Genomic DNA, 23,802 nt, shown 5'->3' with positions numbered 1-23,802 from the left:
TTAATTAATTTGGTAGTAAGTTTGGATACCACTTCAGCTTTAGATGGAAAATCTTCATGCATTGCTTAAGCCTTTTGTGGCTTAAAGGGAATATTGTTTCTGTCAAGACGCACAGCAAGTGAAATGCCTCCTGTCTCTTGGTGCTGTTATAATGATGGTGCTGGGCTGGGTCTGTGAGTGTGTCGCTGCTCTTCCTTTCACTGGAGTCAGCCTGAGGTTCAGGTTTCACACCTGCCTCTGCTTTATTTATGCCTGTTGTGTTATATTTACATATCTCGGGTTATGGAACGCGGCAGCAGCCTCCTCAGGAAGCATTAAGTGAATTCGCATGTGTTGTGCAGTGACCTGCTGGGGACTTCCCAAGGGACAAGCCCTTTCCTTGTCCACAAGCAGCACAGAGGAGCTGCAGAAGACAAGGAATTGGGTTTCTTTTTGAGTGCAAGTGGATGTATAAAGCCATCATGCCTTGAAGTTGTTGGTGTCTTTGAAGTTGTGCAGGGGGACACTGGAAAGTTGTGTTGTTGCCTTTGGATCATGCTCACCTGCAATTACCATGATGTTCGTGGGTTTTGTGTTGACTGTGTGCTGAGGGTTTTGTTAGGCATTTCACATCCCTGCCCCAAAACATTCTCCAGTTTCATGGATTTCCACAGAAGCCACACAAACATCACATGCCGCAGCGAGCTGGCGCTGTCCCTCACTGCACCCACGGGGGAGGGAAACAGGACTTGTCCTTTAAAGTTAAGTTTTTGTGCGGTGTGACTCACATCACCTGCCTCAACAGCCAGAAAACACAAGTGGCCACTGAGGCCCTTCGAGTTATTTGCAACGCGCCAGACACGTGGCCTGGGCTGGGCATGGAGAGCCGGTATCTGTGTTAGGTGCAGCCCCATTCACCCCGCTGTATTGTTAATAGCTACTGGTAAAGCCGCAGGAAGCTCCCCTGTCCCGGTGCGGAGCGTGGCCCCGGTTACCGGGAAGGGAAAGGGCAGAGACCGCGATGCCGCGAGGGCTGCCGGGAGCTGCGCGGTGTTATTGTCCCGCAGCATGCAAATGAGACGCGGCCCCCAGCCAATGAGAGAGGTCGTCGGCTGCGGCGCAAGCGCGTTGGGGAGGGGCGGGGCTGACCTCGCCGTCAAGCCCGCTCCGCCGAGCGGCGGGGCCTCAGCACGCGCGGCCAAGATGGCGGCTGCGGGCGGCGGGCGGCGCAGCGGGCACGGCCGGCTCTGACCGGGCCGCCCCACGGCGCGGCGGGAGGGCGTACGGAGGCCTCCGCGGGGCAGTGCCGGCCGGCAGGGGAGTAGGCAGAGCCCCCCTTCGGGGGGGGGGGGGGAAGAGGAGGGATTGTGTGCGGAAGGCGGGGGCCGCTGCCGGCGAGCCCGGCCGTGAGGGGCCGGCGAGCGGGGCGTGAGGGCGGGAGCCGGCCCGGAGGGGTGAGGCAGTCCGCGGTGGGGGGAGGGCGAGGGGCCGGGTTGAGGAGGGGCAGCGCGGGCTGAGGCGAGGCTAGCCGAGCCGGCCGGCGAGCAGAGGAAGGCTGGCTCCCTGCGGCGGGCGCTCGCAGGGCAGGCGGCGGCTGCGCCGGTGGCTCCCCGCGTTCCTGGCTCTCGGCTGCTGGGCGCCCCACGCCATGTTCTCGGTGCTCTCCTATGGCAGGCTGGTGGCCCGGGCAGTCCTGGGCGGCCTGTCGCAGACGGACTCCCGTGACTACAGCTTGGTGACAGCCAGCTGTGGCTTTGGCAAAGATTTCCGCAAGGGCATCCTCAAGAAAGGCATGTGCTACGGAGACGACGCCTGCTTCGTGGCCCGGCACCGGTCGGCTGATGTGCTGGGTGAGTGCTGGCGAGCCCTGCTCGGGGTGCTGGGGAGGGGTTGGTGGCGGTGACCCGGCCTCCTGTGTGAGCCGCACATGGCAAAGCGGCTCATCGGCTGCAGACAAAGGAAGCGGTTCCGCCTGTAAATGTCAGTGCGAGTTCTCTATTTTTTTAGCTTTAGAAGAAAGCTTTTGTACTCTTTGCCGCAGCACGACACCCACCTCACTTAGCACACCCATTGGGACGGGGTGCTGGGTGCCCAGGCCCAGCCTTGGCACCTCACCTGTAGGTGCCTGCAAGGCCTGGTGCCTCCAAAAGCTGGAGAAACGGCGTGTAATATTTCACTTTCCATGTGCCTTTAAACCGTAACCAAGCCCTTTGTGTATGCATTGCGTTTACCAAGAAAAGATCATTGAAACGGACACTTCCTGATTTTTAGCGTGTCCTGTGTCCTTGTCAAGTGAAAGGCAAAGTGACATTGAGACTGGCTTCAAATGTCAAACTTCAGTTTCAGTATTTGCGCTGTCTTGATTGCGCTCTCTGGTTTGTATACACGTGTGAAATGAATCTGAAGGGTTCAAATTTTAGGAGTAGTGAATAATTAGAGATAATGAGTGGAATCTTTGGTTTGTGAACAGCACTCTTCTGACAGTGCTTGACCTTTCTCCTGTGTAGTCAAGGTTGATTTTGGCTAACTGGTACTTTGCAAAAGTTAACTTACTTCTGTCAGTTGCTTGAAAGCTTTCATCAGAACTTTGATATTAAAAAGAAAAAGCTTCCCCCCCTTTTTATTTTTATTTTTTAATTTAAACCTGGTGGGATTACACTGCAATGTCTTGTGATGTATTGGGGACTCTTCACAAGCCAGTGCTGTTGCCCAGAGCTTGGTTGCTGTTTCATGCTAAGACGTTTCTTCTGGAAGCTTGGTGCTAGTTAACAGTATTGCTGATCATTCTCCAGTGAGCTGCTACTCTAAGGGTGATGCTGCAGCTTTGAAGATGTGGAAAACAGGTCAATGCATGTGAGATACTCAGCATGTTTTCTGTTGTGCCTATTCCAGAGAAACTTTTTGCTGTTCAAATTAGCTGTTGGACAGCTTTACTTTAGCATGTGACTGAGACTGCCTGCCTTTAAAGTTCACACTAGGCCAGCACTGATAAATAACTGAGCAATCAGGATTTGCCCAGAAGAGAAATGGAGGGTCTCCTTTACTTACAGGTGGACTCTTTGCATGGGGAAGCAAGTAGATTTGCACCCATTTGATGATGTTTAGTGGGTTTTGGCCATATTGGGTAATTGCCATATGTGGACCTACAGCTTGTCTTGTCTTCCTGCAGGAATCAACAGAATTGTGTTTCTAAGTTGGGCTTTGCATTAATTTTCATGGTGACATGAAAACAAACAGAATTGCAGCTCCACTTTAGGATCAAACAGCAAAGGCGGCTTCAGACCAGTATGTCTTAAACACCAAGGAGAAAATAATTTACACAGAAAAGCTGTTGGGTTGGGTTTTCCCCTGTAAAACTGTTTTCATGTTAGTTCTTTATGGATTTTCTAAATACACCTTCCAAACCCCCAGGATCACTGTACATTCTGCAAACAGTAACACTCAGGATGGGGTTTGATGCCGTCCAACTTGATGTTTTTTCTTCATCTGGAGTCCTTCATTTAACAGACATAGTTTACTCTTTGTTTCTGCTGCCACAGTCATCTCTTTGCTCTCCCTTTCTCAACCAGTCCTACACAGCTGCAAAGAGAGTTTCAGCACTAGTGTTCCTGCCTTTAATTCTTGTTGCTCTCATCACAAATGTGAGGTTCCTTAACAATTGTTTTTTAAAGAGCCTCATAAATTTTCTCCTAACTCAATACCTTGCCGACTGCACCTCAGCAGAACTGCCTGAGCTGAGCTGTTCCTTTCCAAGCTTCATTTTTCAGTATTACCTTAATGAAAAGGCTCACGTGGCTTCAGCTGGAGCAAACACTAGACACGGTGAGAGTGCTTGTAGAGAACAGTAAATTTCCAAGTGTATCACTTGGAGTTATCCTGCCCTGGTAGTCATCAGTGACAAAGCCATGCCAGACAATGAATTTAACATTCTTCTGTGCCAGCCTTTTCCAGAACCAATATATGGGAAGCATGCCTGTGTGGGATGGAGATGGGTGTGGTGTAACAGTGAAAGAGCTACTCCCAGCCACTTGGCATGAGTGCTTGGGGATTCATTTTCTTAGGTCAAACAAAAGTGTTTATAGCAGATGCAAATATGCTAAAGACTTCTTTTGTTCTATGTATACTGTGTAGTCTAAAGGCTGAAAACAGTGTCTTCTAGTCTGTGTTTCATCCTTTCACAGTAAGATCAACAGAAAGCTTATGAAGATTCATGTTGTTTCCAGTCCTCCCTTAGTAGTTAAGGGCTTGATGAGGCCTGTTACTGGTGTACTTGAAGCCTCGAGGGGTTTGACTTATTTTTACTTTGGTCTAGGATGTACCTGTTAAATTTGGATGTTTTCTTCCCATTTTGGGTACAGTGAGACGCAAGAAACTCAGAACCAGGGTGTTTCCTTTGGGATCACTCTGAGAAAAGGAAGTGGCTTTACTACCAACGTTAATCTCTAGAGATTTATGATTCAGGCCCGTGTTTCCTGCTGCTCATACCATATTGTGTCTTTCTGTGTGTTCACTGTCAGAGTCCTGGTTGTCCAGATCCTCAGGATATTCAAATACCTTCTTGAGATGTGATAGATGTCATGTGCTGCTTCAGGTCTAAAGGCATGCCCTTGACTTCTGAGGGCAGAAGCACTGTTTCCAGGGCGGAAAATCAAAGCTCTTCAGGAACTGGGACCTTTGTTTTTTTCCTAAACCATGTGCAAGTGGAATTTTCAGAGCATTGGGAGCAAACCACACATTTAAAAAATGAACTTAAACACTTTATATAAACATTTCACTTACTTAATGGAATTAAACATGAAGCTTGTTCGCAAGTTCTGACCCCACTCATACTGGTGACTGCTTTTTCCTGTTGTTGGGATCTGCCTTCTCTTGCTTGTTCCTGCCTTATCAGGCCCCTGATGCCTTTGCTCGTTTTTATGGATTTTCCAAGCTGTTGTGTGACTCATTATTGAAACACTACAGCAACCACTGTGCATCCCGTGACAGCATCTCTTATACAATGTCTGTGCTGGACAGAAGTTTGGGTGTAGCCACTGGGACTTGACGAGTCTTCCAAACTATTTCTGTCCCCTAGCAGGAGTAGGGGAAACCCCCTCTGGCAGCAGCATAGTGGTTGTCCACTGCAAAGCTAAAATTTGGCAACTGTTGGATCTGCTGCAAATCTGGATTTTTAAAGGAGTTTTGGGAAGGGGGGTGTTTAGGGCACCTGCTCTAAACTGAAAGGAATTGCATTTGATTTGAAAGTCAGGTTTGTCAGCAGCCTGTGTAAGAGGTGTGTAAAACTTGAGTGCCAAAGCCCCTGGAATATTGTTGGTCTCATTGTCACCAAGTGAATTAGAAGATGTAAAAGGATTTGTAGGTGAAATGTCAAGGTTGTTCTGGCAACTGTAGAGGAGGAAGGGACTCTGATGCCTGAAGGTCATGTAAGACTCTGTTAAGTGGTTTTATTTGGTATCATACCTGTTAAAGAGATTGTTGCTGCATCACAGCTTACCACACTGAAGGAGGCAAGTTGTCTGCCTGCTTTGGAGTGAGTAGCCTTTCACCTACTCTGGCAGGAGAGCTCAGGACAGGCAGTGATGGGATAAAACTTGCATATGTGTCTTAGCTTGTAATAGATCAAATGAAGTTTTCTTTTGAACATGGGGGCATAAGTACTGTCATTTGTAGAGAAACTACAGATTGAGAAAGATCCCCATTAACAATGATATCCACTGTCAGTCCTGTCAGTTCAGCTGATCCAAATGTCAGCAGTGCTCTTCTTCAGGAGCACTGACTGTATGTAACCTCTTAGAAATGTGGCAGCTCTTCTCAAGAATGAAGCTTCGATCTGGTTATTCTTTACCACAGTGTCTGCAAGGGCATTGCACACAACATGTTCTGATCAGCAATTGCAGTGGAACACATTTTAATTATAAGTGCTCTTACTACTTGTTGTAGCAGACAATTTTCCATTCATGGGCAGATCAGAGTCTGTCAGGAATCGCAGAAGGAAATAAAAATAAGCAAAGCTGAGCACAGTGCAGTAGGTGAGGTGTTAATCCTACCTGTGTAGTAGGAAATATTGCAGAACTCTACTGCTGTTTACTTTGCTTCATCCACACTTAATACTGTGAGCCTGAGATTGTTTGTGCTGCAGGTAATTTCAGTGCAGGTTGACTGATGTCTGTCTGTCTGCAGTACTTATCCCTTTCATCATTTAAGTGCCAACTGCCAGTAGCAGTTCAGCTGGGAAAATAAGGCCCACAGTTGCTCAACACCTGGAGAGGTTAAATAGTTATAATTATGTAGGGAAGTTCTCATAAAACATCCAGAAATAAATAATGATCTAGCGTTCTTCTGTAGCTCCCCAAAGCCACTGAGCAACTTCTCAGGCTTAAATAAAATAGGTAAGAGATCTACCTGGTAAAGACCCATTTCAGGAGCAACAGAGTATTGTAGCAGGGGGAAAAAATATAAGGAACTGCTGCTTTTTCCTCGGAGTACATGCATGCCTTAATGTTTTCAGTTCATTGTTTATCCTTCAGTTTGTTCTTCAACATTGTCTCTCTTGCTTGTTGTGCCTCATTATCACTTAGCCAGTTATTCTTCCAGAACCTTTGTATTTCATGCAAGGGTAGTTTAAGGTCTGCTGTAACTTTTAAAATGCTCAGTGTGAATAAGTAACCTTTCCCTTTGTAACTAGTTATCAGTCACACACAATCTGCCTTCAGGGATTTGTATTTAACTGAGTTATTTCTTAGTCAAAACCTTGAGGGTGGAGAGTAGACACCATTTGGCTCTCTTTGGGATCCCATGCTGGTGGAGCTGGTAGGAGAGTTGGTGTTGGTTCTGGGAATGTGACTTCATGGGGTGGAGAACCTATCTTAGGTGTGTGATTTATCTCATTGCTGATAAAGCAAGAAATCTTAATCGGTTTATCTCAGTTCTGTATGTTGACAAATACTAGGTGCTGTAATTTACAACTTGTGTAGTGCAATGGGTTGCACTTTGTTACCATTTTAGCCTTTCTATATGTGATGTGGAATAAATTCAGTCACAGATACATCCTTACGATGTTCTTTGTCAGCGATTCATTGCCAACTCGGATAAGGATCTCAAGACACTGAAAGTTCAGTGGGATATATGGAGTGTCTCACAAAGTTATTTGTGGGGCATGCAAGGGCAATTCCTGGTGGCATCCCTCTGCCTGCCAGGTACTTCTGTGTGTGAAGATTATCCGTAGCTGATGCAATGTTTGAAAGTATTCATCTTTCATTTTTAGGACAGGGTGATGCTTTTGGGCTCTGGCCATGGGCAGCTTAGTTTACTCACTAGCCAGAACTTCTACGCGTAACGCTAGTTATATTAAACAGGGTTTGTTCTGAACTTTAAGCCTGCTTAGTTTGTATTTGCTCTGAACTAGATACAACGTCTGAGTCTGACTTACAAAAGCGTGTGGTGAAAGGCACATGTTACTAGTGTTGGCATAGCTGGCTGCTCCCTGGGCAGTTAACCTCCTGTGGCGGCAGTCAAAACAACTTCACATTTGCATTTCAACTGGTATTTTATCCCAGATGCTTTTAGCATTTTGAAGTGAATTTTAATAAGTTTCAGCGCTTCTATCTTCATTTGCTCCTATCTTCTTTGGTGCTGCAGCATCAGTGACTTGTGCTTTGTCTTTGAAACTTCATTGCAACTTTGTCTTGCTGAGACATCTTGAGACACCAGATCTTTAAGAAAGCAGAAAGAGCCAGTTTTTGGACTGACACATGCAGCAAGTATTTAATCTGGCAGTAGCATTTGTGTGTTTTCCAGCGGTGGAGTGTTAACTCTCAAAGGGTTCTGAAAGGTCTCCATGATACAGTTAAATACTTGAGAAGGTTTCTGCTTTTGAAGTGATTTATTGTGAAATTTCCAATTGCTTTATTTAGAGCAGTGGTTCATCTCGCTGCAGGCGTTTCACTGTGTCACATGGACGCGTGTGCAATTCCTGCGTGGGCTCGAACAGGGAATATCCAAATAAATCGTCTTTCTGTATAACTTTCTGGTGTACTAAATAGCTTAGAAGAAAGCCAGGCTTGTACAGTCCAATTTCAGCAGTGTCCTGTGGTTCCTAGCCTGTAAGAAGGTTATTTTAAGTTAAATGATGGGTACTGGAAGACAATATTTAATGTCTTATAGTGAAATCTAAGAAAATGAAAACCCGAGTAATCTTTTTCACTTGTTAGAACAGTAGTTAATTGTGAGTATTTACAGTGGAGTTTGTCTTAGATGAAAACAAAGGTAATAGAAATAGAGCTTGGCATTATTCCATGGCAGTGATACTGCCAATAGCAGTACATCTTGACACAGGGGAAAACATGGTATTGCATTAAAAACTAATCTGTTTTCAGTTCTTGCTGCTTCTGGCATTTGAAATACCTCACAGACAGTTTAGCTTCTTGTTTGCTGTGTATCAGCTATCACAAAGTTTTCTTAAACTTTCTCATTTACATTTCATCTATGTCAGTAGCAGTTTGTTCAGTCTGTTTTAAAATCATGTACTCATTTCCCATAAACCCCATTAGCTTATGTTGGGAACATACAATGTAAAGATACTGCTTTCATGTTAAAACTACACTGAAGGTAAGACTAGATGGCTCAAGACCTTGGGGAGTGTAAAAATCTTATTTTAAGGCAAAACCAGTAAAGATGGGTGTTTTCCAGGTGGTATTTTGTGATGCAGAGCTGCTTGCATGTGCTCTGCCCATGTACTGCTGTGGGTCTGGGTGGCAGCAGTAACTCCTGGCTCCGTGCCGGAGCAGGAGGAAGCATTTGACTGCTCTGGCAGTGCTTGTGAACCATGCTTTAGGAGCCAACAGGGTCATTTAGCTTAAATTAGATGAACTGGCCTATCATCTGTAGGAGACGAAGTTTAAAAGGAAAAGAGGGGGAACATAACCAACGCCAAACTTTTGCAAACCCCCACATTGTCCATTGTGGGCAAGGACAAGAAATAGGTGCCAGTGATGGTTTGTGAATTGGTGATCTGATGGGATGCAGTGGAAGTGTTACAGTGGAAGCAGCTCCGGGGCCTGCTCCTGATGTAGTGGTCTCATTTGCGTCTGTGCCAGGATGGAGAAGGAATGCGCATCTGTCTTGCTGCTTCTTAACCAGACAATCTGTTCTCTTAAGTGTGGTACAAAGTTAAGTGAAGGACCCACTTGTGGACCATCTAGAGGGTAATTGTTGTAGAAGGCTGTAGCAGAATGTACATAAAGCTGTTTATAGCTTGCAAAAGCAGACAGGAAGGCAGCCAGACAAAGCCATTTCATGGCTCAAGATAGAGTGTGAAGTGTGCTGCCGTGATTATGGATTCAGATTCCCTGCCTGGTTTAAGAAGTGAGCAAAGAAAAGCAGGTGGCATACTCTTATCTTTGCTTGAGTAATTGAAAGAGGTTTTGATAAGTAACCTTACCAGGTGCTTGCTGAGACTGCTTTCTTGTACTCTATACTAGTGCTCTGGGGTTGCTGTTAAAATATTTCCCAAGAAGACTAATGTGCACATGGTTTACTGATCGCTTGAGGGGAACTCCTAACTTCTGGTGAGCTTGTTTTGTAACCACCTTGGGAGCCAAAAGCTTTGGGCAGTTCTTGTCAAACATCATCTTCTCATTGCAGTAACCCTGCTGCCATTTAAACAATGCTGTGTTCAGCTAGCAAGACTACATCTGGATTGTGTTCACCTTAAAGGGAAAAACTTAGTGTAGAACATGAAAAACTTAGTGTAAAGCAAGCATCATCATCCAAATCGAAGCTTAGTTTCTATTTCAAGTTCTAGATCTAGAACTTTCTGATAATGATCTCTTACTCTAGACTTGTCTGTGTGGCAGCAGAAGACAATGGGTTAATCCAGTATTAAGCTGAAGTTGTGGGACCTGTACAGAGGATTAGTTTCTTCTTGAAGAAACCAGAAAAGGCGTTTCCAAGAATGCCAGGGTTGCTTTTGCGTTAGCTTCTTCCCGGGGTCTGAGAGGTGAATACAGGATCTGCATTCCTGTCGCATTCTTCTAAGAACACAAACAGCCAAAGCAGGTGTCTAAAAGGTTGTGCACTATTTTTGGGAGAAATCTGATTAATGTTGATAGGCTGTTCAGAATCTGGCCATAACCTCTTGTCAGATTATCGTGCCAAGGGCGGCTCTAAAGCTTCCGTCTCAGTTTCAGATGGTGTCGGATGTGAAGGGCATTTGTAGAGGAGGCAAACTCAGTTTCACCTTCTCAGGCAAATTTTCATGCCTTTGCTAATAGTGGTGCTCTTTTTCTGAGGACGCTTGTTCTTTAGCACAGTCTGAGCTCTGAGATTGCCTCTTTGTGCTTTCATCAGGAACACATTATTTTAGCTTTATTATGTTACAGAAACTTGCACTTGAGATGGTCAGTCCCTTAAATGCTGAGGATCAAAAAGACTCCTGGAAACATTTCCAAGTAGAGGTATTTTTATCTCGTAAATAATGCCTGCAGACAGTATTGTGCCTGTATCAAGGAGGCCAGTTGAGGAACTTCAAAATGCTTCATCCAAACAGGCACCAGAATGTCATACCTACTGCTTATCTCGCTCTTACCACCCTCCTTCCCTGTGTGCATCTTCACTGTTTGCCTCTGCAGTTGCTCAGCAGCTTCCCAAGCTTGGGCAAAACTAATTTTCTGATATCCAGGTAGTTTTGAATAACTGAATGAAAAAGGACTGGATCATAGTTTCCATACTCTTGCTTGGCTGAAGCTGTAGGCAACAGACTCTCCTTGGAAGGTGTAGGTCCCAGCACTGTGTTGGTTATGTGTGGGTTTTGAATACATGTCTCAAATGGAAGTTTAGTTTCTACAGAAATTGATACTAACAAATAGAAAGTGTTGTCCCTCATGAGCACATAGCTTGAGAAGGAACTTTGGGGCACTGAATAATGAGGAAGAGTTTATGTATCATTTCTGTACTAGTTAAAGTCTTAACAGCCTCCACATTTGAAATGAATAAAACCATTTCTTTTTAATGGGCTGGTTGAAGGTTAATGGGATTGAAGCTTCCTCTTCCCCCCACATTCCCCACTACTTGATCTCTAGTGAAGTCAGCCTCCCCACAGAGTCCTCAGCGTTGGACTTTTACCTTCTCTCCAGCAAATCAGATTATATTTAGGTTTTTGCCTAGGAGCTGATGTCAGAAGTTCTTACAAATGCTTAGAATTTCCTTTTCTTAGTAAAAATGTTTTCGAAGCAGGTGCCACGTTGTACTTTTTAGTTACTGAATATCATGAAGTGATGTAAAGAATTAAAAACCTCGTTTTGGAAACCATGTCTCTCCGTATAACTCTGGTTTTATGTTTTCTTCTAGGGGTAGCAGATGGTGTAGGAGGCTGGAGAGACTATGGGGTCGACCCTTCTCAGTTCTCAGGGACTCTAATGCGAACGTGTGAACGTTTAGTGAAAGAAGGACGGTTTGTACCAAGTAACCCTGTTGGGATTCTCACCGCAGGTTACTGTGAGCTGCTGCAGAACAAAGTACCTTTGCTTGGTAAGAGAACACAAATACATAAACTGGATCATAATTGTTGTATGTCACTTAGATGTGCTTACTCAAGGTTGCTTTAATGTTACCAATGTCTACAACAGTTTTGCAGGTATTTCTCTTAATTACCCAAAGAACATAGGAATGAAGTTGTGTTGGTAGCACCCTTGTGTGTTTAAAAACTGTCTTGATTCATTCGGTGATACAGGGAATGTGTGTGTATGTATCAAAACCTGTGTGATGGGTGGTTACTCAGGAGTGTTTGCAGAGAGTTTGCCGTAGGATGCACTCATGCAAGTGCAGCGTGTGTATTAGTGCTCTCTATTACATGTGTATAAATAACTGTTCTCTGCTGAAAGCTGCTCATGGTTGGTTGTGGCTTTTTGCTTAAGCTATGCAAGCAGAAGTATTTTCTGATGATAATCAGGCATGGTTCTGCTCATTCCTTTCCTTACTGCTCCTGTTGCCTTTTATGTGCAATGATCTTTAAACCTAATCGGTTGGCTTAAGTCATTTAGAACATACAGTCGCTGGCACTGTATATTATTTTTACAACTCCTTGTGGTGGATTCATTACAGGCCTTTTGGGAAGCAAACTCAAGTAGATGCTTGGCATGTTCTGTGTCAAACTTGATTTTAGACAGGGCATCCAGCTGCCTTGGGAATGGTGAGCAGACAGAGAGGTAACATTTGGGCTTTGCTGACAGCCTTGAGAACAGGATACTTTTCAAAAGGGCATGTGACCTCTTCTACACTAAGAAAGTCACCCTGCAAGATACACATGCGTCTCACCTGACCTTAAAGTTCTATGCCAGACGAGTGCTGTGTAAGCTATATTTAACTTGTGTGCTGAGCTTCGGAACAGATGTTATGGCATTATATGCCTAAAGAATAGGTTGGAACCTCAGAAGTGAGCTTAAGTAACTCTAAAATAGCAGTGGTCGGTAATTACCTTAGGATTTTGTGTGTTTAGTAGTGCTTATTTGTGCAAAGCAGATGTAGCTGTAAGTGATCCACAAAGTGGGCCACTGGTGAGAGCTCTCGCAGCGGCTTTGTAGATGGAGGCAGTGCTGCTTGGCTTGACCTTTCGAGTGCTGAAAAGCAGCATATGCTGAGTCACAAGATCTGCATTCCACACATGGCCTCCTGGTTACACTCTGCTAGTAGAGTTAGAATTTGGAACTAATGATCCTTGGTGTTTCTCCTTTATCCGAGAATGGTATTTTTGGAAGTAGAAACAAACCCCTGGAATTACCACGGCAATGAACATTTAGTTTGTTGGAAATGAAGAGAAGGGAGAGGATCTCATTAAGGAGGATTCATCAGGCAATTAACTTTTCCTTGCTGTTGTGCTTTAAGTCTTGACATGTAGTTCATCAGAATTGAATCTAGCAAAGATTAAGATAAAACTGAAATGGGAGGAAACTCTGGTATTTAATTAAATGCTGTTTTTGAACTGCAGAACAATCTTGGCTGCTGTCACATATCAAATCTGAATTTTTCTCAAGATACTGCGTTGATTTGCCACTCAGTAAGAGTGGAGAAGATGCTCTGTATTCACTAGAGAGCAAATTAAGGGCAAGTGTATCGCAGGGAACTCCCTGTGTTAGGAAGGGAAGCATCTGGAGTAGGTGATGCCTAGAGCCAGCTGGACTTCTGCAAGCCTGGTCATAAACTTAGCTCATTGCAAGCTTGTGGGCTGTCCGGCATGTAGCTGTGCTTGGAGACTCCTGCAGGAGGGACATTAGGATAGAAAATGAAGCCTGTTCACCAGCTGGTGGAATGGAGACTTAACTTAGAGGTAGAAGTCAAGAAGAAATGCTTTAGCTGCATGTCATCCTCTTCAGGAATGAATGTTCTTCTGGTGGATGTGCTGTTCTTTGTACTGAAATTAAGTGACTGCTGTTTATTGCAGAGGACTTTGTGTGTGGATGGGTATCTCTGCAGTACAGTTGTGTCTGTGGCTTGCAACCAAGCACAGCTGGTGGCTACTGCTCAGTGAATGAATCAGGAATTCCTCAGTGCCCTCAAGCATGGCTGGGATAGTTCTGAGCACGGCTGACAAGTAGATACGTTCCTGTTCTGTCCTACTTGAACCTGGAGTAGCATTTGTCTCTGAAACATTTTTCCTTCAAATTTGTGAAGTTGGCATCCTGAAGATGTTATTTTTTACACATGCAGCCAGCTCTCCAGAGCCGTGCTGTGAAGAAAAGCATTTTGATGTTCTGCCAAGAGGAATGCAATAACACCTAATACTTAATTGCAAGCAGTTTTTTACTTGGCGTGGTTTATTTACAGCTGATGGGTGAAACTGTGTGGAGAGCACCCAGCATTGTATGGATGCTGCTGGAATTCTATTATCTCAATGATTTTGGAATTTCAGTATTTTATGCGACTTGTGTAAATCCAGTCCTATAGCAGAATGTGCTGACATATGTTGGGGTGGAGAACTGTAAATAAAGTGGAACAAAACAGGTATTTGTCAGCATATTGTGTTTACCGAAATCAGAGCAGGAAAAGTTCCATGCAAAAATCATAGGTTGTGCTGTAAAGGTTTCCAGCATTTTCCTGTCTTTAGTGATATTAATTTTGGCATTATTATTTCCGTTCCTCATTGTGAGCTCTGAGAGGTGTTTGAATAATAGCACTGTGAATCAAATCAGTGACAGACTGAACAGTTTCTGTAAGGGCAGGTCCAGTTACCATGTCCTGTTTGCAGGAAGCAGCACAGCCTGTATAGTCGTTCTGGACAGGACAAGTCATCGTTTACATACAGCCAACTTGGGAGACTCTGGATTTTTGGTAGTCAGAGGAGGGGAAGTAGTCCATCGATCCGATGAGCAGCAGCATTACTTCAACACTCCGTTCCAACTGTCCATAGCTCCACCAGAAGCAGAAGGTGTTGTCTTAAGTGACAGGTAAGATGGAGAGGAACTTAAATCCTTAATCTGTGTATGTGGTCAGCTCCAGAAGGCTGCAGTTCTGCTGCTGTGAAGCTCTTTGCACATGGGATTTCAGCATGTGCCTGCTCTTAGGGTTTTGTACCTGCCCCTGTCTTTAGGTACTGTGAACATTCCTCACCTTGTGCTTTCCAAACTCCATACATCGTTGCACAGTCTGAGGTTATGGAGCTAATGATGATGATTCATGGTGGCATATTCCCACAGTCTGCACTAGGCGTGTTCTCATCCATGGGAAGACGTTGCCCAATAAAGCTGCTCCCTAAAGCCCATTGTCCTGTGTGAGGGGCTTGTCTGACCTGGAGCTTTCTTCCCCAGTCCCTGTGTGCTCTCTCCCGAGGCTGGTCTGGAGTAGGCTAATTTGGATGTCTTGGCACTGAGGTAGCAAGTACTTGAAGAACAGAGCAGAGGGACATGTGACTGTAACTGGTGTTTCCAAAGAGCTGAGTTCCCCGCAGCATATTGTATTTGACCAAAACGAGCGAAAAAAACCCTGTTTGGCAGAACACCAAGCTGAGAAATGAGAGTATTAGGAAACGACAATCTGTTCACAGAAATGAGTTGTTTCAGAGGCAGACTTGTACTTGTGTCTTCCATGAAGAATGTCAGGCTGATCCCTCCTCTGACTTAGTGAAGTCTTGCCAGTAATATTAAGTAAGAATTAAAACCCCAGCTTTCAAATGTGTTAAAATACAGCTCTCAGATAATACTCACAGGCTTATTGATGTGATGTATTTCCTGGTTTAGTGCAGGGTGTCCCTGCCTATGGGAAGGGGGATGGAAGTAAATGATGTTAAGGTCCTTTCCAACACTAAATAGTCTATGACTCTGATATCCCTCTTCTGAATACATGGAGATTATAAAGGAGAGTGACCACACTACACAGGGAATGTAATAGGTATCTTAAGTTTTTGGTATAAGGTTTGTACTTGATGATCTTGAGGGTCTTTTCCAGCCGAAATGATTCTGTGAAACTCCAGTGCTGATGCAGTGAGGGCTATGACTTCAGTGCCAAGATGATGATGATCTTTTGGCAAATGTGAAGTTGTTGAAACTCATGACCATTCTTGCGTGGGGCTTTATTACTTCATCGTAAGACTGCAGAGAGGAAGCTGGGGCAGGACTCTGAAATTAGAACCTTTAATTGAACCTATTTATTAGGCTCAAATGAAACAATTGTTTGTAATTCCAGAGCTGTAAAAGAAAAACCTTTATTTTTCTGAGCTTTTGTGTCCTCCCTGGGAAGGCAGAACCCAAAAGCACAAAGAGAATTGATAATGTCCACTGGAGTCAGCAGTGTGAGTCATCACACAATATGGAAAGGCAAGATAAATGAGCTCCTCAGCTTCAGTTCTGAGTCGTGATTATAGCTCTGGCTCATTTCTGCTCTGTTCTTGATGTTAATAAGTGCTCACGGATGTTGTCTAAATGCTTCTGTAGCACCTTCTTTTTCATCTGTTGTCCCAGTTAAATGTTACATTTGGCTATCTATGGGAATAGGCAATCTTCACTCTGTCAGCCTTCCTGAAGCTGTGCATCAGCCAAGCAAAGCAGCTCTTCTGCTTTCTGGCACAGCCACATAGCATCGGATGCAGCAGTTCCTCCCTTCTCAAAACCCTTTCACGAATGTTTAAGAATGAAGGATTTGTCACTCCCCTGCCTCTGAGAGTCAGATTTGGCAGCAATATTCATGGTGAAATTGGTTTTTTTTTCTCCTCTTGGTGTTGTGTAAGGTACTGGGTATGAGCAGACCAACTGGCTATGGTCTCCTGGTAGCCATTCCTGGGGTGTTTCATATTCCATTGCATTAGAAAGTGATAAAGTGATTCAGAGTCCTTAAGTGTTTTGGCCATTCCTGTTATGAGTTGGCCTTTCACGTACAGCCCTCTTACGTACTTTGGATGAGTGGGGAGGAAGCCCTGAGCTGCCATTCTACTTAAGGGTTTCCATGGAGATCCACTTGTGAAGCAGATTAGTTTGCGGGATTGTTCATTTGGGAATTTTCAATGCAAATCCTTTGTGTGATAGCTGGAACATTACCTGTTTGCAGTCACAGCTCCTCTGTTGTAGCTCTCTTGCCAAGCCATCCCAGTGCAAAAGCTCCACAGTTAGTGATTATTTCTTTCTTTTGCAGAAAACCAGGTAAGAGTAGTGAATTACAAAAGCTGTTGATGGGTTTGTTTGGCATCACTTGGTGTCTTGGTGAAAGCTGGGGCCCTTTCCTCTAACATACCTGTCATTTTCACAGCCCTGATGCTGCTGATAGTACTTCATTTGACGTCCAACTTGGAGACATTATTTTGACTGCAACAGATGGACTGTTTGACAACATGCCTGACTACATGATTCTGCAGGAGTTGAAAAAGCTGAAGGTAAGTGTGTGTATTGGGAATCTCTCATCTTTTTGCACTGCATATCCCTTATAGTTACAAACACTATTTTTTTTAAGCATGTAACTTCCATGTTTTATGGAAAAGACACACCACAAAGTGCTCTCGAGACTTTTCAGTTAATACCATATGTGAGCAGGGGAGAGGGATCTCTCTTGCATCTGCACCCAGGCTGGATCCAGAAGCAGCAGCTTGGGCATAAACTGCCCAGGTCACTGATGAGTGAAGGAGGGAGAGGAGGCAGGTGACTAGGAGATGCTCAGGAGCAGGCGCTGGTATTTTGCCTGTACTTGTACATGAAGATACAGCATCTCTTGTAGCTTATTTGAGGGGGTGAGCTGTATACGTACGAATAATGTGAAGCTTTTCTTCAGGGTTATAAACATAGTCATTGTGCAGCAGTTGGGCTGTGCCAGTTGTGAGTTACGTGTGCTCCAAGATAACGTTCCATAAAAAAGTATTTCCTGGCAGCTTTTCCAGGTTAGTGGCCACAAATGGTCTTTTGAAACAGTAAAAATACTGTTAATTTCAATGAGAATATTTAGCTTAAGGCTGTTTACTTACAGAAAGTATACTTAGGAGATATCAATATGTATAAGCTCCCTGAGGAAACTCATTTGCATGGAACACAGAGAAGGTTAACGTGTAGAATTACAGTGTGGTTTTGAAAAGGTTCTGCCCGCTCCTGTCCTGCGGCTACATAAGTGGTAGGTGGTGTCAGACAAAGTGGGTCCTGGCAGACACAGTGTCTGAGAGCCCTCTGCACATCAGCCAGGCTTGTGTTTCCCCCTCTCTGTGGTCCCTGCTATCACTGTCCTTTCCTCAGTGCCCTGTTTGGGTCTGAAATGGAATGTGTGAGCACAAGCTGACAGAGGCTTTATCTGGTTAGTGGAGGTAATGACAGCACTGAAGGTGTGTCAGGGCGCTGGCATAGATTGCAAGGACCTGGTGGGCTGGTCGCTGACCTGCAGGGCTGTTACTTACGCTATAACCAGATCCTAGCTCTTGTTCACTGAACTCCCACCTTCTCGGCCAGGTTGGCCTGGGCTCGAGGTGGAATTCCCTTGTGGAGGAAGGTTGAGCTCCACCTTTTGGCCCGTTTGGGAAAGGCACTGAACTTCCCCGCAGGTTCAGCCAAAAGTTACTCATGGAAATGCCGCTAATTCCCCAAACTGCAGGGAAGAGTCTTGGAGTGAGAAGGCATTTTGAAATAGCTGCGAGCAAAAAGAGCAGTGGTTGTTGTGTTGTGTTGGCTTGAGTAAGGAAAGCCTTGGAGTAAAGCAGCAGAGTTACTGAAACAGGAAAAACCTAACATTTAAAATGCAGCCTGTGGAAGGTCGTGTGCTCAGGATGTGTTTTCTTATCTCCCTTCTAAAGTTCCCCTTCCCCCTAAGCGTGCTCTTGTTGGTTTGGGTAATAGGGTCAGAGAAATAAGACTTGCATTAAAGGGAAAGCATAATTACCTCAATAAAGCCTCCTTAGTGAGGGAAGGATAGCTCTTCCAGTGTGAGCTGTGAGTAGAGCTGTCAGATACCCCCTTGCCCTCCGGTGAGGCTGTTTATTGAGTGTTGGTCTTCTGAGTTTCCAAGTTCTATAAATCCTCCAAAACCAAGTCTTTATCTGGTAGGGAACCTGAGCTCTGGCCTCCAGTTGTGAGGATGGGCAGGTCTAACCCAAATTTAGAAAGCCTAAAAGATGGTGAGGGTTCCCTTTGGAAGAGAAGGTGGGATCAGGGGTGTGAATTGGCAGAACCGTTCCCAATACTGTGAAGTTTATTCCTATAAGAATGAACTTCTTTTCCTCCTTAATTTAGAACTCCAACTATGAGAGCATACAGCAGACTGCGAGAAGCATCGCTGAGCAAGCTCACGAGCTGGCTTATGATCCCACTTACATGTCGCCGTTTGCACAGTTCGCATGTGACAATGGATTGAATGTGAGAGGTAAGGTGATATTTTCCCTCCTGCTCCCACTCTCGCTGTCTTTAAGAACTCTTGAGCAAAGTGAAGTTCTGTTGTTCCACAAATCCAATTGGAAAACAGGGTGCTGGAAAAAATGTGCTTGGCTCGGGATGCCGAGCTTGGTGAGGATGCTGGCTCCTGGTATAGGTCATGGGGAGCAGCTGGAGCACAGAGAACACAGAGTGCATATTCTTATTTCATTTTATTGTAATCCAGTGTGTACCCTCCTGCCTGAGAGGAGCTCTCCAGGCTCTTGAGGAAACCGCTTGTTCCTTGGATTGGGGTGTGATTGTAGGGGTGGTTTTGGGGGTTGGTTTTTATTGTTGATGCTTTTTAGTCAAGATTCACACACACTTTAGGGGTTTGATTATTTTTGTGGTTGAAGTTTCTGACCCTTGTGCTGTACCATCAGCATCCCCATCCTCATCCCTGTGGCAGGGCTTGGAACTGGAAGAACATAAGGTCCCTTCCAACCCAAACCAGTCTGTGATTCTAAAGAGTCTTAAGTGAGTCTTAAGTGTCTCTCCTAAGGGTCGAGGCAGTAGCTGTAAAGCTTGGGCACCACACTGCTACAAAGCTCAATCAGTTGGTAACGAACCTGCAGATCTCCCGAGTCCACAGGACTGGTCTGAGTTCCCACATAACATGGGACCTCCTCTCTGAGCTGTTTCTCAGAGTTGAGTGGATTCCTGTAGCTGTTGAGGCTTGCAAAGTGACTGCTAAAAGGATTAAGTAGCTCTTGGGAAGATGGGCAGTGATACAGTGCTGGAGCAGAGGCGTTTGGTTTACAGTAGGAATTCCTGAGCAGCTCTTGATTGCAGGCTGCTTGTACCAAAGTGGTGTTGGGGGTTTGTACATTCATTTCACAGCCTGCTAGAAACCAGGCTTTCTGCTCTGCTCCCTGACAGCGAGCTCCTTTTCATAGCTTGACCTCACCCCAGCTCAAAAGGAGAGCGCCTTTTGCTGCGTCAGGTGTCGTTGCCACCCTCTGTCGTGTTTCAGAAAGGAGGTGGAGGAAGCAGAGCTTAAGCTGCCTTTAATGAAAGAGCTTTCCATGAGGGGATGTCTCAGGTTCTAAGGTGACCGCTGTGGCTGGATGAAATAGTTCTGCTTTTCTTCCATTGCAGGGGGAAAACCAGACGACATCACCGTCCTTCTGTCTATAGTAGCCGAGTACACAGACTGAGCTGCCCGCAGCGGCAGCCCCCGTTTGCACCCCCAGCTCCAGCCCCACACCCGGTTTCCTGCTGGCAGGATCCTTCCTTCCTTCGCAGCCGAGCTCGGCAGCCGGTTCTCGAGCCCGTGGCCTGAAGCCCTTGTGAAGAACCACTCTCATAGTACACTGGTCTTTGTCTGCCAGCAAGAGATGAAGAAGCTCAAGGCTTGAAAAGCATGTGTCTTGGAGCTTAAAAAGGGGGAGGATCGATCCCATGTCATTACTGCATTTGAAATGTGACTTCCTTTCAAAGGAGTAGAATTGGTTTCTCCTCTTTCAAACTAGATTCAATAGCTACAACCTCTCCAGGAGGGCATATTACTCTACTTACTAGAAACGTTCACTATTCATTAGAGGGTATGTTACAGAACACAGTTTCATAAGCATAGTCTTGTTACAGTGATAGCTGAGGTTTCGTGTTTCTAAGCTCCGGTTTTCAGGAGATTTCTACCTGCTGTAAACATTCTGCTCTTGCCATCCATGGTGTCAGCCTTAGGAGCCTTTTCTAGTACGGGACTTCCAAGACAAAAATCCATACTTAGTTCAAGTTCTATGGATGCAAATGTGTTTTGTGATTTCAGGTGCTTTAACTGTGATCTTAAGAAGTTCTGCAGATCATTTGTCCGTGACGGGCCTGGTATCGGGGTCTTTGGGCTGTGGAGGATTTTAATTTAGTTTAATTTTGGGTCATTTTTTTAAGTACGAATTTTAGCTCAGCACCAGCAAACTGAGCGGGGCAGAGCTGAGGCCCCTGCAGCATCCGACCCCATCGCACCGGCGCGGGGTGATGGGGTGATGCGGCACTGAGAACAGCTCATCCTCAGCTCTGCCCTCGCTTCTGGCAGCTGATGCTGTTGTTAACGAAGCTTAATTTGTGTTCAGAATTGCCACTCGCTCGTGTAGAACAGAGCGTGCTGCACCCGTTGAGGTCCAGTTCATCCCTTGCCTCGCAGATGAGCACCTCTCTCTGCTACTGCTGTGGGAGCAGCAGGAAGTACAGAACCTATTAATGAGTAATCAGCTAAACTTACATTTCAGTAACTCGAGTTTAGGGTTTGGGGAATGAACCTTAATGATGTTTACAGTTCTCTAACAGCCACTTTGCAATATGACATTTCCCTTCGAATGACCGTAGCTCCCATTTGTTCCCCCCCCTCTTCCAGCAAGCTTTCCTTTTCCTTTCCCGAGGTTCATACAAAACAAGCTGATAGCTGTAAAGATATATATATTTTTGGTCAGGTTTTTGGTTGTTTTTTTTTCCATTAACTTTTTTGCTGGTAGAGAAGTCTGTAGAAATAAATTAAAGCCATGTTTTTATATATAAAAAGTCGGGTAATGTTGCTGTTTAGGTGAGTGCAGTTAAACTCGGTCAGTAAGTAATCTTACCTGCTCTCCAGAGGAGATTTTTTACTACCTGGTTTATTGTATTAAAACTGTTTAAGTTTGAGGTTACCTCAACTTGTTTAAAAGAATTTTTGTGGACTTGTACTGTATATTTGCGTAACTATGTCAAGCTTTTATTTAAGGTCATTTAACATGTACCATGTACATGTCATTTTACTATATTTCAATGCACCGTGCTTGTAACAGGCATTTCAGTTATAATAAGTGATTAATTTGGAAGCTCTTCAGTAATTTATCTGCTATTCCTAAATTGGCGTCACGTTAGCGATGGATTTTACATCACCTTGTAATTACTTGTCAAAATGCCTTAACCACCCTAACTTGACCAAAATCTGATTTTGGTGAGGGTACAGGGAGGATGACGTTAATGAAGAAGAATCCCTGAGTTTTGTGCTACCTGGAGCAGTGAGTGGTGGAGAACTTTGCACAAATTGCCAGTCCTCGTTGTTTTCCACAACGGAACAAGCTGTTCCCGGCTGTCTCCTAGAAGGAATGTATCCACGCTGCAGCACAGGGCTTTGTTTCTCGTGTTTGGGAGGGACGTTTCTCTCTCAAATCTTGGGTGTCTTTTACACTTTATTCTCCAGTATTTCCTGTCGCGCTTCTTGATTAGAGCAGATTTGATCAACTCTTCTTTCCCTTCACCTTCCCTTCAGGCGATGCCCCTGTAGACCCGGACTGCTGCACCCTCACCCCTCGCTTTCAGCACGCTCATCCCCAGCCCTCGGTAGTTTTTCCCCCTCTCTGCTTCCTAGAGGTAGGCACGGGGAGACGTTTGCGGAGCGGACAGATGTGGATGGTGAAGGCGCTCGTCCCCTGCGCTGTGCTCTGCCGCTGCGGTGCCGGCATCGGGAATTCCCGATGGGAAGCCGTTGGCCGCTGAGCAGTATCCACAAAGCCGTTTGCCTCATATCACACCGTGATTCTAGTTTTTGTATTATTAAGAACAAATTGGGGTTTTGATTTACAAATCATGAGTTTATCCCTCACCGGACACACCAAAGACCAGTAAAGCTTATAGCTTTTCCATCTGTTTATAAAGCAATACTGTATTATAAAGAATTGATATTTTTATCACATGCTTGATTGTTTTGGGGTTTGGTTTTTTTTCCTTTACTTTCAGATGTGCACTCGAAACATATCAAACCTGATTTCTTCCTATGAACTTAAGCTGTCTGCGCACAACAGATTTCATGGAAAAGGAAATGACAGGGCCCATCCTATCAAAATCCTTGTAAGCGATGCATGAAGCAGTAACACTTCCTAGGAATTAGCTTATTGTGGCTACTCACGAGAGGAGCGTACAAGAAAGGTGTTCATGCCATGGAAGCGTGCGTGAGCGGAGCACGGGCTGACTCCCAGCTGCACGGAGGGTTTCTGGTTGTGGTCAGGAGCTGGTGGATCGGGAGCGATGAGCTGGAGGAAGAGTTTTGTACATCAGTGACACTGAACACCCGGGGCTGGTGGGAACTGGGGTTCCTGCAGCATTATTGGGTGTTTGGACAAACCAGGGCTGAGATGTGGTGAATTGGAATAACTCTGTGGTTCCTTGCTCCTTTTACAGCTATCTTTGGGAGAGCTGCGCCATCCGGCTTCCATCCAAATGTACTTTCTTGGTGTCTATGAAGAAGGTTAAATGGCCAAAATAACCCCAAAAAGCAGATCTTGGGACCAGGCAGTTGCAGTGAGTCAAAGAGAAGGGAGAGGTGAGGGTCTGGCAAAGATGTGGAGGATTTAGCGGTGGAATCCCTATCTGTTGGTGATGGATATCCCTCCTCTGTGGAAAAACCCAGCTGTGTGGGTAAGAAGGGGCTGTATGAAGTAGTTTCTCACAAAGATAGCTGAAATAACGAAGCAAATCTGAGTCTGTATCTAATGAGGATGCTTTTTTGTTGTTGTTAAAATGAGACTATCATCTATGCTTACCTAAGAAGCGATTATGTGAATTTCATGTCTGAGGTATAACTTATGCAGGAATAGTTCTGTAAATACATTTAAATGAATTGTAAAGATATTTAATAAATATAGTATTTATACTAAAATGTGCTTTTTTAAAGTAAACTTGACTGCAAAACCTCTGTTTGTCAACGCAGTGATGTCGGTGGTGGCACAAGGATCACTGCCACTGAGGCGTTGGGCTCTTTAGACCCTTGTATGGTCCTCCTAAATCGCTGTGGGAATGAAAGTGGGCTCTAACAATCTGGCAGACAGAATCACCAGTTTTGGTTAAGTAAAGATTAGGAAATTCAGTATTTTATCCCAGTGTGACTTTGGGAACACCGCCACTGAGCTGTGATGGAAGAGGCAGGGGGTGGGAAAAGAATAATGGGAAACGCAGAAACCTCTTGCACATCACCTTTATTTGTTCAAAT

At 44.9% G+C, this 23,802-nt stretch overlaps 1 protein-coding gene across 2 annotated transcripts; it reads left to right on the top strand.

The window, feature by feature from the left end:
* Positions 1–1,468: 1,468 nt before the first annotated feature.
* On the top strand, positions 1,469–23,472 carry PPTC7 (protein phosphatase targeting COQ7). Of its 2 annotated transcripts, XM_061466354.1 has the most exons (6): positions 1,470–1,829; positions 11,326–11,505; positions 14,219–14,417; positions 16,708–16,831; positions 18,663–18,792; positions 19,938–23,472. In XM_061466354.1, exons 1-6 carry the CDS (start codon positions 1,628–1,630, stop codon positions 19,994–19,996), a joined length of 894 nt encoding a protein of 297 aa, XP_061322338.1. In that variant the 5' UTR covers positions 1,470–1,627; the 3' UTR covers positions 19,997–23,472. The 2 variants fall into 2 exon arrangements, with proteins under 2 accessions (XP_061322339.1, XP_061322338.1); XM_061466355.1 differs by lacking the exon at positions 18,663–18,792 and having other exon boundaries at positions 1,469–1,829.
* Positions 23,473–23,802: the final 330 nt, after the last annotated feature.

This window comes from Pezoporus flaviventris, unplaced genomic scaffold, assembly GCF_033815535.1.
Source record: "Pezoporus flaviventris isolate CSIRO_AGI_PZ_B2104156 unplaced genomic scaffold, CSIRO_AGI_Pfla_v1 ptg000041l, whole genome shotgun sequence".
Taxonomy (NCBI): Eukaryota; Metazoa; Chordata; class Aves; order Psittaciformes; family Psittacidae; genus Pezoporus; species Pezoporus flaviventris.
The sequence above is the reverse complement of the archived record's forward strand: the minus strand, read 5'-3'. Positions and strand labels throughout refer to the sequence as shown.

Bases quoted from the DNA above. Each gene is read 5' to 3' on its own strand.
- PPTC7 (XM_061466354.1), top strand. From the start codon at position 1,628: ATGTTCTCGGTGCTCTCCTATGGCAGGCTGGTGGCCCGGGCAGTCCTG. The intron at 1,830-11,325 runs GTGAGTGCTGGC...GTTTTCTTCTAG, and splicing joins CCGGTCGGCTGATGTGCTGG to GGGTAGCAGATGGTGTAGGA. The intron at 11,506-14,218 runs GTAAGAGAACAC...TCCTGTTTGCAG, and splicing joins GAACAAAGTACCTTTGCTTG to GAAGCAGCACAGCCTGTATA.